This window comes from Podarcis gaigeae (genome assembly GCF_964106915.1).
Source record: "Podarcis gaigeae genome assembly, chromosome: 11".
Lineage (NCBI taxonomy): Eukaryota > Metazoa > Chordata > Lepidosauria > Squamata > Lacertidae > Podarcis > Podarcis gaigeae.
In genome coordinates this window covers 17,925,809-17,939,254 of record NC_139687.1, presented here as the reverse complement: position 1 = coordinate 17,939,254, position 13,446 = coordinate 17,925,809, and the positions used below count along the sequence as shown (strand labels likewise).

General features: G+C 41.4%; 1 protein-coding gene across 6 annotated transcripts in view; it reads left to right on the top strand.

Moving 5' to 3' along the window:
* PRDM6 (PR/SET domain 6) overlaps positions 1–13,446 on the top strand; it is a 107,205-nt gene that overhangs the window by 73,212 nt on the left and 20,547 nt on the right. For 5 of the 6 annotated variants that reach the window (XM_083702358.1, XM_083702361.1, XM_083702359.1 and 2 more), the window contains exons 5-6: positions 3,999–4,123; positions 10,350–10,692. In XM_083702358.1, coding sequence (XP_083558484.1) covers positions 3,999–4,123; positions 10,350–10,692 — 468 coding nt within the window. Of the gene's footprint in view, positions 1–3,998; positions 4,124–7,042; positions 8,134–10,349; positions 10,693–13,446 lie in introns of those variants that run through there. The other variant, XM_083702362.1, reaches the window with a different exon arrangement.

Sequence of the window (13,446 nt, the reverse complement as noted above, 5' to 3'; positions counted from 1 at the left end):
ATCCTTTTTGTGTTATTTTTTATTTAAAAAATCACATATATAAAAAAGGGGGAAACATTGTAGTTTTTGTATTATACCTCCATTTTCATAACTAGATAATCATCAAATTCTATTTCTTTGGGTTAACCATCAAAATAGACAAAAGCAGTTCAAAGAGGGGGGGAAACACTTGTCAATTTGTGTCACTAATCCAAGTGCAACAACAGAGACTTATATTTTTAAAAGAAGTCAACAACAATTGTTCTGAATGTCAGCAAAACAGTATTAAATTGGTAAATCGAAGAATTGTTTCTGAGATCATAAAGAACACTTTGACTAGTAGTCAATGTGTTTTTTAATGTCAAGAGCATTTATGTAAAGTATTCATACTTAGATTTTGCCCTGATGCAGATTTGAAGGCCTGTATATGTTTATCCACGAGGCCTGTATATGCTCATCCATGTGACACTTCTGCTACCAAAAAGGATACATGTGTAAAGTTGTCCTTTCCATTGAAGGAACCACAGACAGCCCTTGAGGACAAGGGAGGTATTTACATCCATTTACACCACTATGTCTGCAGCAAATCACTGGATCACTATGTGTGTGCATATTTGCGTACATGCAGATTAAAATCTCAAGCAAAATGAGACCATGAGAAAGTCATTACACATCTGTCAATATTAAATGGATTTTACAATTCTCCTTTCATGATGGAGCTGTTCCTTAGAGTTCCCTCTGTTGATCTGTTTTCGATTACTTTAGATCTTTTAAAAATGAACTACAAAAACACAATTAAAAAAACAACAATTGGCATCTATCACCAGGAACCACGTCCAAGTGTAAGAAAATAGAAAAGTTGGACACTGAAAAACCGTCTTAATTTTTTTATTGTGCATGGACGTCTTCCTCACTGAAAGTCAGCTGTTTCAAATTCATTCTGTTATGATTTGTAATATCTAAATGGAATTTTCTTCAAAGCACTCTTGATTGATTGACCCTTAGCTGAACGTTTTGTTTTTATTTTGAAGCTGACAATAATGTTTGTTGGCATGTGTTCTGCTTCAACTGCGTTGGGACGCCACAAAGCTATCTTTATGAGTCATCCAACCACAATACTAAATACATGTCAGCAAAGGAAATATTATCCGAAAGAGGAAAAATCCCTTTGATGTACTTCAGCATGCAGAGATTTCTGCAAGTTTTGGAAGCTCTATATGCTTGTAAGGAATCGTGTATGCTTACACTACCCCCCCCTTTTTTTTTGGCCTACTCCAAGCCTTAGAGACCACCCATTGCTTGAAAACAGTTCAGCTCTTTCAGCGGCAAAGTGTGTCATTGGGTTTTAGCAGATTCATTTGCTGGGCTGCTATGTTTATGTTAGGTGAAGCCAAACAGAGAGATGAAAAGTTACAAGGGTGAAGTACAAAGTAGACTCATTTTTATTTTTATTTTAAGTCAGGAGATGCGGGTGATTTATAGCACTGTCCTGATTTTGATTTTTATGTAATGGTGGAAAGAATTAATAAAATGTACAGCTTGGGTGGAAATAGATGGCGGGGTAGGGAGAGAGGGCAGGAAAGAGACGGAGGCAGGAGTTTTTGTCAGATATTCATAGAATGTTGGGAAAAAGCATTATGCTTAGCCAGCAGTGCCCTCCTGAGACAGGGTGGCAGTAAGCGAGGAAAATAACAAGATAAATGAAATTTTTGCAGCTGCTTGTAAAATATTGAGAATCTGCACTTTTTTATTGATCTTTATGATCCTGTTGCCAAGAGCCACTTTGCGGTGACAAAATATGTTGACAAGTGCATATCTCACTGCCATGAAAAATGTGGTTAAGGATTCTCCTTATGTCGGCAGTGTTATACAAGAAACAAATTGCCCCGCTACAGCCAATTCTTTATAGAGAGGCTAAATTTAAGGCCTACCAACCCTGCACACTCTTATCTCAAACTTCAGGCTAATATTTGTAGCAATTCTTCATTGCAGAAACCAGTGGAGATTCAACTTTTTTAAAAGTCCATTTATGTCTCCACACTTTACACAAGATAATGTAAAAAATTGTCATTTCTTACGACAATGACTGTATAATTCTGGTAGGCAATATTTCAGCCAGAATGGAAAGCTTGTCTTGTATTTATTGAATTACTATCCATCTCATATAAGTATGTTTTACTTTACTATAACTGGCTTCAGCGACAGCCACTCCACAGTTATTTTTGTTTTTATTATTTTGTCTCCTAAAAGCCTGGTCTCACATTGGTTTTACCAGCATGTGGGGTTTCATATAATGGTTAACTGATTTTTATGTATCTGCTTAAACAAATTTTGAATCTCAGCTCCATTTTAAGATGTTAGCTAAACAGAAATATGGATTTACTGGTGAATAGGTGAATAGGTAACTGTTACTACAACCATGGGTTTAGTGGTGAGCTATGCCTAAGCCAAGTACAGACATTAGGTGGTAATGCTAGGGAAATATACCCAGGAGTAAGCCCCACTGAAATCAGTGGGAATTTCTTCTTAGTAAATATAGATAGTATTGTACTGCATGTACTTGCATCGTGTCTATTATTTTTCACGAAGGTGTATCAAAAGCAAAATTCTTCTTTGGACTTAGTTGGTTGTCATTTATGTTCATCCAATATTTGTGATTCTTATGAAATAGCAATGCTTCCCTTATTCGTACTCTGGGGGTTGGGTGGGGAGAGATATGTTCTTTCATTCTTTTATTTACAATATTTCTATACCACCTTTCATCCAAAGATCTTAGGGCATGGGACAGTAAATCTTCAATAAAGAACAATAAATGCCAATAAAAAAACCAGGGTATATAAACCAGCAGTAAAACAGTCAGCCGTAATAAAATCAGTCACAGTTTCCAAACACTTATCTAAAAATAATGTCAACGCCTGTTGAATTTTGGGGCAAAAGGAACTCCAAAGCTGGGGCGTCACCAAGGAGAAGGCCTGACCCAGTGTATCTGCATATTAATTTGTTAAAGTTATATACCACCTTTCAAACTTAAAAGTTTCATAAAAATTCACAGTAACCATAAATATCACAAAGGATGCAATCCTATGCATACTTACAGAAAAGAAAGTTATTGAAGTAAGCTCCACTTTGGAGCTTGCTTTGAGGAAACATTCCTAGAGTGGACTTCCATTTTCTATAGAAATGTACGTTCATATTCAGCAGGGGTTAGCTAAAGCTTTGAGAAATGTATTTCTGTTCAAGGATAAAAGCAGTGTAAATAAATGTCAAGGTTATTAGTAACATTTTTATTTTAGATCTAAATCATTTGTTTACTGTGTTAGGAACAAAGAAAACTAGCTTGTCTATGCCAGAAGTAGACTTCAGGCTTGTGGGATCTACTTTAGATATGGGGTTGTTTTTTAGGGGTGTTGGTGTTGGTTTTAGTACCAGAACCCCAAAGTCCCCCATGCATTTAAACATTTCATGGAAATTTGAAATATTCTTCCGTCATGGCAATCATTTTCTCTGCAAACATATTTTAAGGATGCTATGCCAAAATTATATATTTGTATTCATCTATATAATCAGAGTTCAGATGACTTTTGCTTTGAAATACAATGTACTTTGTTATTCTGCTTTACATGGGCGCCACTTAGAATACTTTCATCCATCTGTCCATTTATTCATTGTATTTGTGCATTGTCTTCTAACAAAAACAAACCAGAGCAACCTCTGCCTATGTAAAAATAAATACAATTGTCACAGGCTAGCTGCTTATACCAGCTCTTTTCATACTCCTAGCTACAGTTAGAACGGTTTGTATCTTTTCTCTTCTTCCCCTCGGGGGAAGTTAGTTCTTCCTTAAGCAATCTTCCGATAGCAAGTGGGGTATAGAAGGAGCCAGCTCTGCTAGAACCACTAGGATCTGTATGGAGGGCAGCTTTCACTAGGCTTTTCTCTCTCTTTCACTGATGAGTGGATGCTCCTGAAGAATTATTGCCCAACCATTCATTCTTTCTCCCTTTGCTTGTTATGACCAGGTCAAACATATTCTACAGAGCTTGCATGGACATTCCCAGGGGCACAGAGTTGTTGGTCTGGTATAATGACAGCTACACATCTTTCTTTGGAATCCCGTTACAGTGCATTGCACAAGATGAGAACTGTAAGTATCTTACTTCATCTCTGTATACGTTGGTTTCACAATTTGTTACTACAATTAGTTCTTTGTTCTCCTTAAAATATGTTCAGATTTAAATCCGTGAACACTCCGTTTGCATTAAATTATTGTGAATTTTTCAGATTTAGAGATCCATTTTAAGACACTAAGAAAAAACTCTTGACTTGGTAGGGACAGAATTGAACTAAACATAGAATCCAGGAATGAAGCTTGGGCTGTGGCACTGCTCTGAAAACTGAAACATGGAAAAGTAGTCTGTAGATTGAAATAACAGACAAAACAATTAAAGTGGCTACAGAAAAATGTTTTATGAAAATCTTTTGGAACCATGTTATGAGGGATAATCCACATCAAGCAGGGTCCTTGAGTCCAGAGCACAATGAAGGTTGTTAACCGTCACCAGTTTTCCATGCCTTTGTTGAGAGCAGTGATCAGCAGAGCGTGCAGAATTTATGTCTTGGACACATACTTCACCCTCCATATAACATTAAAATATATTACTTCCCCCCTGTATTTCATGTAGAGTTATCACTGTCAGCATCTTTAAACCTCCACCATATGATTAGGTAATTCACAGAGAATTTTTTTTAAATTTTGAAACTGTTTATGGACCCACCTGTAGTTCCACTGCCCCCCAGAGGGTGAAACCCAGGCAGCAACAGGTGCAAAACAAAACAGGCAGCACAATGTTGTGGGATTAAAATTGGCTACAACTTTTATTGCTTTCAGATACAGGTTGGCTTTGACTCACGCATTGGGTATATATCCATTTTCAGCCTCCAGATGGGCCGATGGTCATGCCTGAGATGGAGCACCATTCAAGATGCAGGTCTACTAAGGTGGTCCTCACTAGGCTGCCCATCTGCCCCATGCTTGGCTTCTGGACAGAGACATCTACTTAGACCCCTCTAACGGGGTAACCTCTGAACTACGGCTGGGGAATGTATCTTGGCTGTTTCTTCCTCCCTGCCTTAGTGGAGGAAGTGTGCGAGCCCCAATGGCTTGTGCTCAGCTGGGGGGAAGGGACTCCACCCCAGCTGAGCGGTTCAAGGAGGCTCTGATGAGGCATTGGGGTGCCCTCAAAGTTGGCCTGGGTAATAGATCAATATATCACCCAGGAGCGGTATGAGGGGCAGACCATGATGACAGTTTCCCTCAGCGGTACATCGCCGGTGAAACTCCCACCGCTTGAGTCCCTCTACCTCCAGTGCCCAGCAGGTTGAGGGCGAAACAAGCTCGGGAGTGGGGTCAGTTCCACCTGTGATATACCACTGATGAGACCGCCATCACACTCTGTCCTCATACTGGCAGAGGGAGAAACAAGCTGCATTGGTGAGGTGCCGATACAGCTTGTTCCTCCCTGCACTTCTTTAAACTGCTTGGCCGAGGTGCGTGCTGCTGCCCTTGCCTCAGCGAAGCAGTTTTATGGAGTCCCTGACCTACCAGTGGTGAGGGTGGGGGTTCTGTTAAAGTGCTCCCCCTCCCCAGCTGAGAGAGCCCTGACCCCACTCTTGCTTGCACAGAAGTAGGAGTGGGACTGCTCAGCTGGGAGGTCTCCATTGAGGGGGCACAGATGCACACCCCTCAGTGGAGAAGTTTAAAGGAGCTCCCACGAGCCAGCAGTGAGGCGTGGGCTCTGGTGAACCAGGCTTGGCTACGCCTGGCTGCCTTTGTCTGGGAGGGTGGACTGGCTTAGGAGCCGACTCTCCCGGTGGAAGGCAGCTGGGACCCAACACTCATCAGCAGCCCTCTCTGAAAGGCGCAGATAGGATGGCTTTGCAACGTGCCCACACAGGTTAAGGCAGTCAAATGCAGGAGCCCGAGAGACTGTGTGTACTTGGCTACTGCCGCCTGGTCCATCTTTGGGGAGTGGGGAGCAAGCAGGCAAGATAGTTCACCAGCCTCCCTTGCCAGCGGCAGGGACACCAGGGCAGGCTCCGCTGGGAGGGGGGAGTAGAGCCCTCCTGCTCCCAGCATAGCCTTATCACAGGTTCCTGACCTTAGGACTCGCTTAGCTGGTGTAGGAGCCTTTCCGTCCCCCAGCTGAGCAGCAGGCTGGGGGCAGCTACATTGTCCGCAGCCCATGATGCGTTGGAGTGAATGCGCCTCAGCTCCTGTCATGAGAGCTGAGGCAGTTTCACTGTGCCTTGCCGGTTGGGGCCAATGCAGCTTTTTTCAACATCATGGTTTATCACCAAACCACAGTGTTGAAAACCCAACATTGCCCAGCCCTACCCCTGCCTGCCTTTGCCCAAGTGGGTAGGCTGTGTGTTTCCTCTTGGAGCAACCAACTGCCCCAAGAGGAAAGTTGCAGCCCGCCCACTTGGACAAAGGCAATTTGAGCTGCTGATACATTGCAGCAGCTTAGGAGCCATGATGTATTGGTACCTCAGAAAGTATGAAACCAGTATTGCAATGTGAACGCTATACTGGTTTTAGGCAATAAATCAGAGTACCGCTCAGCCCTTCTGTGAACATGCCTGCTTGAAGATAGACCACTTCACCCCATCCAGAATTGGACTAAGGATTTCAACCAATGCCTTAATCCGTCGACTAATTTTTGCCATCTTGCCACCAAACACACCACAGCTGCAACCAATCCTCTGCCACATCGCTCAACCAGCATTCCTTTCCAGCAGGCGTCAAATGTACACCATCAGGCCTGTAAAAGTCCATACTGTCAAAAACCTCATTGCTGGGTGTGGGATAACATGGTCACCAAGGTGTTCCATTGCTCCACAACACTTATCTTCCAGAGGACATGATTAACACAGGCTGGTCCTTCCACATGCACAGCCACTGCTCACGTTTTAGGAGCTCTGACCTACAATGATGGTGACTATTGGAGACTTTTTGTGTAGTCTCTTTACGTCAAAGACTAGGATAATGTTGACACTCTTCCAGGTGGTCGGATCATTTTACCCAACTGCAGGACCAACACATCAGGGGAGCTGCATCTTGCTATTTCATGCTCTAGCTTAGGGATGCATCCCAGCACATGCCACGTTGGGCCATCCATGTCATCTTGGCCCTGGCCTGGAGACCCAACTGTGCACCCCAAGTCATTGCCCTTGCGTAGACTTTTGCTCAGTGCCCACAAATCCAGGCATTCTTGGAAGGGGTACCTGAAAGAGAGGAGTTACATGGAAAGATTAAATGAGGGTTATCCAGGGCAAATGTACCCTTTGTATGATTCTGAGTGCTACCTGCCTAATGCCTTTGTAAGTTCTGGCCTGAGATCCCATTCAAAGGCTGATGTGGCTGCACATATGCGATAAGGATGCCCTGTGGATTCTCCCAGGCTCCACCCCTCAGCTTGCCCCTGATAGGACAAATTTGAACTTCGGTATTGTGGCTGGCCATCATGGTGAAGTCATTTTGCCCTCTGGGGGGAGGGCTGTCATCGCTGCCCACCTTCTGACTAGTTAAGTGGCCATTGTGTGGCATATTGGGTGGTGTTTGTCTGCTGACAGTATGCACCCATAACTAGACCAGGGACAAGACCAATTTTCAATTATTCCTTCTGCCTCCTATAGCTCCCCTGCCCCAAATTGCTCTGAAGGATTGGGTGACACTCAGGAGCAGAATTAAGGGGGAAATGGAGGACTACAGGTGGCAAGGGGAATCACCAAAAATTGCCTTCCTATTCAGCTCATGGATGTTTTGGATATGAACTGTAAATTGATTCAAAGTGTAAGACCTGATCCAAATATATTTGTGTCTAGGAGCTGAAGCTCTAAGCTCCCTGTGTCAGGGCTAGCCCCCTGCTGTTGGATCAGGATAACTCTTAGATTATTAGTAGCCATGCCCTGCTGTAACTCAGCCCTTAACTAAGCCTGAGCATAAGCAACTGAAACATGCAGTGCAGTGATGTATTCTTAATGGAAGGGCAAGCTATAACAAAACAACAACAACTTATTTCTTGTTCCTTGCCCATATGACTGGGTTGCCCCAGCCACTCTGTGCAGCTTCCAACAAAATATAAGGGGACAAAACAGAACATCATATAATAAAAGCTTCCCAAAACTTTCCTGCCTTCAGCTGTCTATGAAAGGTCATGTGATTGTTTCACTCTTTGACATCTGAAGGGAGGGCGTTCCACAGTGTGGGTGCAACTTCCAAGAAGGCCCTCCTCATGGTTCCCTGTAACTTCACTTCTCAGAAGGAGGGAACCGCCAGAAGGCCCTAAGAACTCAACCTCGGTGTGCGGGCTGAACGATGGGGGTGGAGACGCTCCTTCATGTATAGACGGTTCTATGTACATATAGGACAGATTGCCACCTGTGTTCTGGCTAAGGAAGTGTGAAAAGAACATTGATACTATTTTACAGGAACTGATTTTATATCACTTCCCCCCTTTTGAAAGATTACATTTGAAGGCACAGACCAGATTAAGCCTGCCAAATTGTTGACAAACAGGGTTTTGTGGGGGAAATTAATTAAAAGAAATTAATTTACCTCCAGAATCCATTGTTACCTTCATCAGGCCAACTAAAACTCCAAAATCCATGTTAATTTCATATTGTGAAGCAGGGGAGAAGCAGGGGTTTTTCTCTTGTTCTTCCTTTCCTAAATAATCAAAATAATTAAGACATAGTCAATGTGTGTTCTTGCTTGTACATTTTCTTTACATATTTGCAGCTTCACACTGGCCTTGTTATGCTGGCAGCTGATGTCATCCAGATAGGCATGACCAAATGAGGCTGTCCTTAATGCTGCCTGAGAAGTACTGAAGATTCCTGCCCACCCGCCCCCCACTTCCACGCAGAGCAGTGAACAATTTTTTAAAACAAATAAGTGTTTTAATTTTTGGAAAAGAAACCCTTCCCTGCTCTGCTCTAACAAATTATTATTATTATTATTATTATTTAACCAGAGCTCTTCAGTGAGCTGCAAGTAACCTCACTTCTTGCAAAACCTGGAATAGAGAAACAGGATTTATTGACACTGTGGTTCAGGGAATAGTAAAATTACCCCAAATTGTTATTTGGCCATAGCAAAAAGTGGTTGCGCACCCCTAATATATGACAATTAAAAAAGGACAACTCTAAGAACAGCAGCAAACAGCTGTAAAACTGGAGACTATCTCTGACTCCTGAGAAATCATTGATGCTATTCACTGTTCTCTATTCCTTATTTAGTACATTGCTCAGATGTGAAACTAAGTGCAATAACATTTTGTATGGAATAAATTATAGAGAATATAAAATTGCAAAAGAAGAAATAATGAAGGATGTAAGGGGTTTCCCCCTTCAAAGTAACTTTTCCTTTAAGCCAAATTTTAATGATCTTAGGGCCAAACTGGACATCACATTATTTACACAATTGTTACCTGAGTGAATATTTCTTTAACAGCAGTCATGAAATAACCTGATCTGGACTGGGACTGCTTCGAAATGGAGGGACCTTTAACCCTTTGCCCCTGCTGTGGTCCCAGTCTGAAACACCCTCGTGTACCTACTACTTGCTTCTTTTTCTAGCAATGCAAAATTGAATCTCCCGTCTGCTGTCAGGAAGTACAGCACATTCTACACATTAGAATTATGTCACCTCATTCAGCTGCATGAGTAGACCAGGTCTGAGATCATTAACAGTGATACCTTGGATCTCAAACACCTTGGTACTCAAACAACTTGGAACCCAAACACTGCAAACCTGGAAATAAGTGTTCTGGCTTGCGAACGTTTTTCGGAAGCTGGACATGCTCCGTTTTGAGTGTTACACTGAGGTCTGTCTGTTTTTGCTATTTATTTTGCATTTTTGTGGTTTTTTTGTTTGTGGAACCCAGTCCAGCTGCTGTTTGATTGATTGTGTGACTGCAGTACATTGTTTATTGCTTTCATTTTATGGATCAATAGTCTCGTTAGATAGTAAAATTCATGTTAAATTGCTGTTTTAGGGGTTGTTTTTAAAAGTCTGAAATGGATTAATCCATTTTGCATTACTTTCTATGGAAAGCGTGCCTTGGTTTTGGAACACTTTGGTTATGGAACAGACTTCCGGAACGGATTAAGTTTGAGAACCAAGGTACCACTGTACTAGGTTGACCCATTTAATGTGCATCTTTAGTAATAAACACTTGCTCTAGTCAGTAGGCGGAAGGCAGATGGCATATTTCTTTAATGTTAACTCAAATTGTTTTGGTTTTTTCCCTATCTCTGAATACTTTGTTATAAGAAAAACTTTCTCTTCCCCCACCCTCTTCTCTTAGTGAATGTCCCTTCAACTGTAATGGAAGCCATGTCAAGACAAGATACCGTGCAGCCATTTAACAAAAGTAGCAAACTACCCTCTGCCACTCCACAGCGGTCCATTGTATTTCCACAGACTCCGTGTAACAGGAATTTCTCTCTTCTGGATAAATCAGGCTCCATCGAATCAGGATTTAACCAGATCAGTGTAAAAAACCAGCGAGTCCTTGCGAGCCCTACATCAACAAGCCAACTAAATTCAGAGTTCAGTGACTGGCATCTTTGGAAATGTGGGCAATGCTTTAAGACTTTCACCCAACGGATCCTCTTACAGATGCATGTGTGCACACAGAACCCTGACAGGTAAAACATGGGCACTCTTTATTTCTTTATCTTCTGATAGTAAGATCCATTTCTTTTTGCTTTATCAGGCTGTTACCCTTTCCACCACCAGAGCATTATTAGGAGGAACCTGCACAATGCAATTCATCTGCTGCTGTACAAAACACATAGATAATGGTGGACATAGCTTGGCTTTATTATTTGGAAAAAAAACACGGGGTACCTAAACACAGAGATAAGAGAAAATGACCAAGAATATAATTTTGGCTTGGTACATCTGTTAGGGGGAACAAAGTAGAAGGGAAATGTATGGATATCACAGATGGAAAAAAAGAGGTCAAGATAATTAAAAGTCATTCTGTCTCTGAAAGATAATATAACTTGCTGCTCAGCAGCTGTCATAGTCATCTCAGGGTTCACCTATAGTGTGCAATGTGTATGAACTTAATTAAGTACTAAGAGGTAATGAATTGGAATTTTTTGCTTAGTACTATTTTTCTTCGGAGCATGCAAAGCCATAAATCGTGCAAAGCTGTCAAAAGGAAATACCTACCCCACCAGTGATGTGGAGGAAAACAGATGCCACTTATTCAATAAACTAATATCCACACAGAAGAAAAATGTTGACTAGATACCTCAGAGTCAAAGTTGGTTTGAAAGTTTGTCAATACAGAATTTTATGGCCATGAACTGAGGATGAAATTTAGCTGAACAAGTGAATTAAAATTTCAGGTACTCTGACCAGTGCCCCAGTAGAGATAATGGAACTATTATTTATAAATCAAATCTGGTTTATTTGACAATCTTGATAGCTGGCAGCACAAAAGACGAAAATCAGATTAATTCAATAAAAAGACTGCTTCTGTTTTTGTCTTTTCCTTTAGCAGCAAAGAGATGCTTTAATAAAACAACTAACACTCCCGGAATAATCATTCAGGCTGCAATCCACAAAGTATTGCTGCTGCAGGATCTCAGTGATGAAAGCGGACATTAATGGACTAGAATGGAGCTCTGGAAGACATAAGAGTTGTGCCAAAACTCTTCATCCATGTTCACGGATAAACTCAGAGCTCTCCTACAACATTTCGGGAACTGTGGAAAACATGTAACCCACTTTCATCACTCTGCATCCTCAGTACATTTCAATGCAAATTTCATGTTGGTCTTGTATCACAGTGGTGGGGCAGATTTTAGATTTGCAGGTCTATTTCATTTTTTACTAAAACCCCAAGCTCCTTCAGCCAAGGCCAGGTGGAAAATAGTGGTTGAGCCATGCAGACTTACACTAAAAATTAAGGACTGGGGCACTTCTGAACACATGCTCAGCTCTAGATTTGGTAACCACTATCAGAACTGGTAATTCATATCAGTAATCAGCATCAGAACTAAGCTCTTAACCAGGACTAGATTTTTGCATGAAAATGTTTTTCTGCCAAGCATCCCTCCCCACCCCCAGTCTCTTATTGTTTTAGCACAGGGCAGGGGAGAAGCTTTATAGATGGGAGTTAGAAACCCTTGCAGATCACCCAGAGATCCACGAGTAGATCCCAAACTACTTTTTGTTCATCCCTGCTGTATAAGATTAGTTGAAATGAGTGGGGTTGCAGAGTAGACCCATTGAAATCTATGTGACAGATTAGTAATGGCTAACTTAAGTCAACTGATTTCAGTGGCTCTAAGCATTATTAACTTTGACAGCACACTACAAGTTCGATGCAATCACACTGCACTGAAAGATTCAAAATGCTAGAACACATCTAAAGGAATCCACAAAATTTCCAAAGATGAAAGATAGTAAGGTTTTAAAAGATGAAATGATGTCATATGTATTTCTCATCCTTTGGGGTTAATGTTGGTAGCTAGCAGGTTCCATTGTTGTTTACTGCTCTCATACTAGAATTTAAAATGTACAATAGTACTTCCTATATTTTTATGGCAAAAACTTGTAACAGCATTCTCACCGATAAATGTGCCAATAAAATGCAAGCTCTCAAAGTTCTCCAAACATTTATAGGATCTTAATCACAAGAGCCCCATTAGTGCTGTGACTCATGAACCTGGGCATTCAGGCAACAATAAACAAAAGCCTGAGGGTGAAAAACAAGGCTTAGTTTTCTGACTGAATCTGAATTAGAAAGATCTACTTAATTAAAAAAAAAACATTTCGAACCAAATTATCTAGCCTTGACATAGCACAGATTAATCATTGCGTTGGGCATAATCTGAAGTGACACATGTACAAAAGTTCCTCTTCTGTGGAGGAACAATTTTGTTTGTGTACATGGGGAACTCCACACATACTGAACATCTTACCCTCCTGCTCTCATTCATAGGAAGGAATGAGGAAACTCTGTGATTCTCATAGTTCACTGGCATTAGCTGCAATCTGGCACAGCTATTTATATTCTATTTCTGACCCCTCCATTGTAGATGCCATTTTGAAGCACTGGCTGGTGCTCTAGGTATGTGGGCGAGGTTTCAAATGAAAGTTCAAAGTCCTTCCATTTGCCAAAAATAAAATGGAACATATAGTAGGTAGGGAAATGGAGCGTCTGAAAAATCTGAATTGTGTGAACATTATAAGAAAGCAGAATTCTTAGCAGCAGGTAGTTATGTCACACTCACAACTCTGCATTTTTCAGGGTCATGATAGTGTGTATCATCTGTGATCAAGTGGAAGGATGTGCCCTGCAAAATTTCCCTTAGCCTTAAATAGGGCTACGCTATCTGTTGTAGAGAGGTTGTGCCTTCTTTCAGTTAGATGCCTCCGCCCCC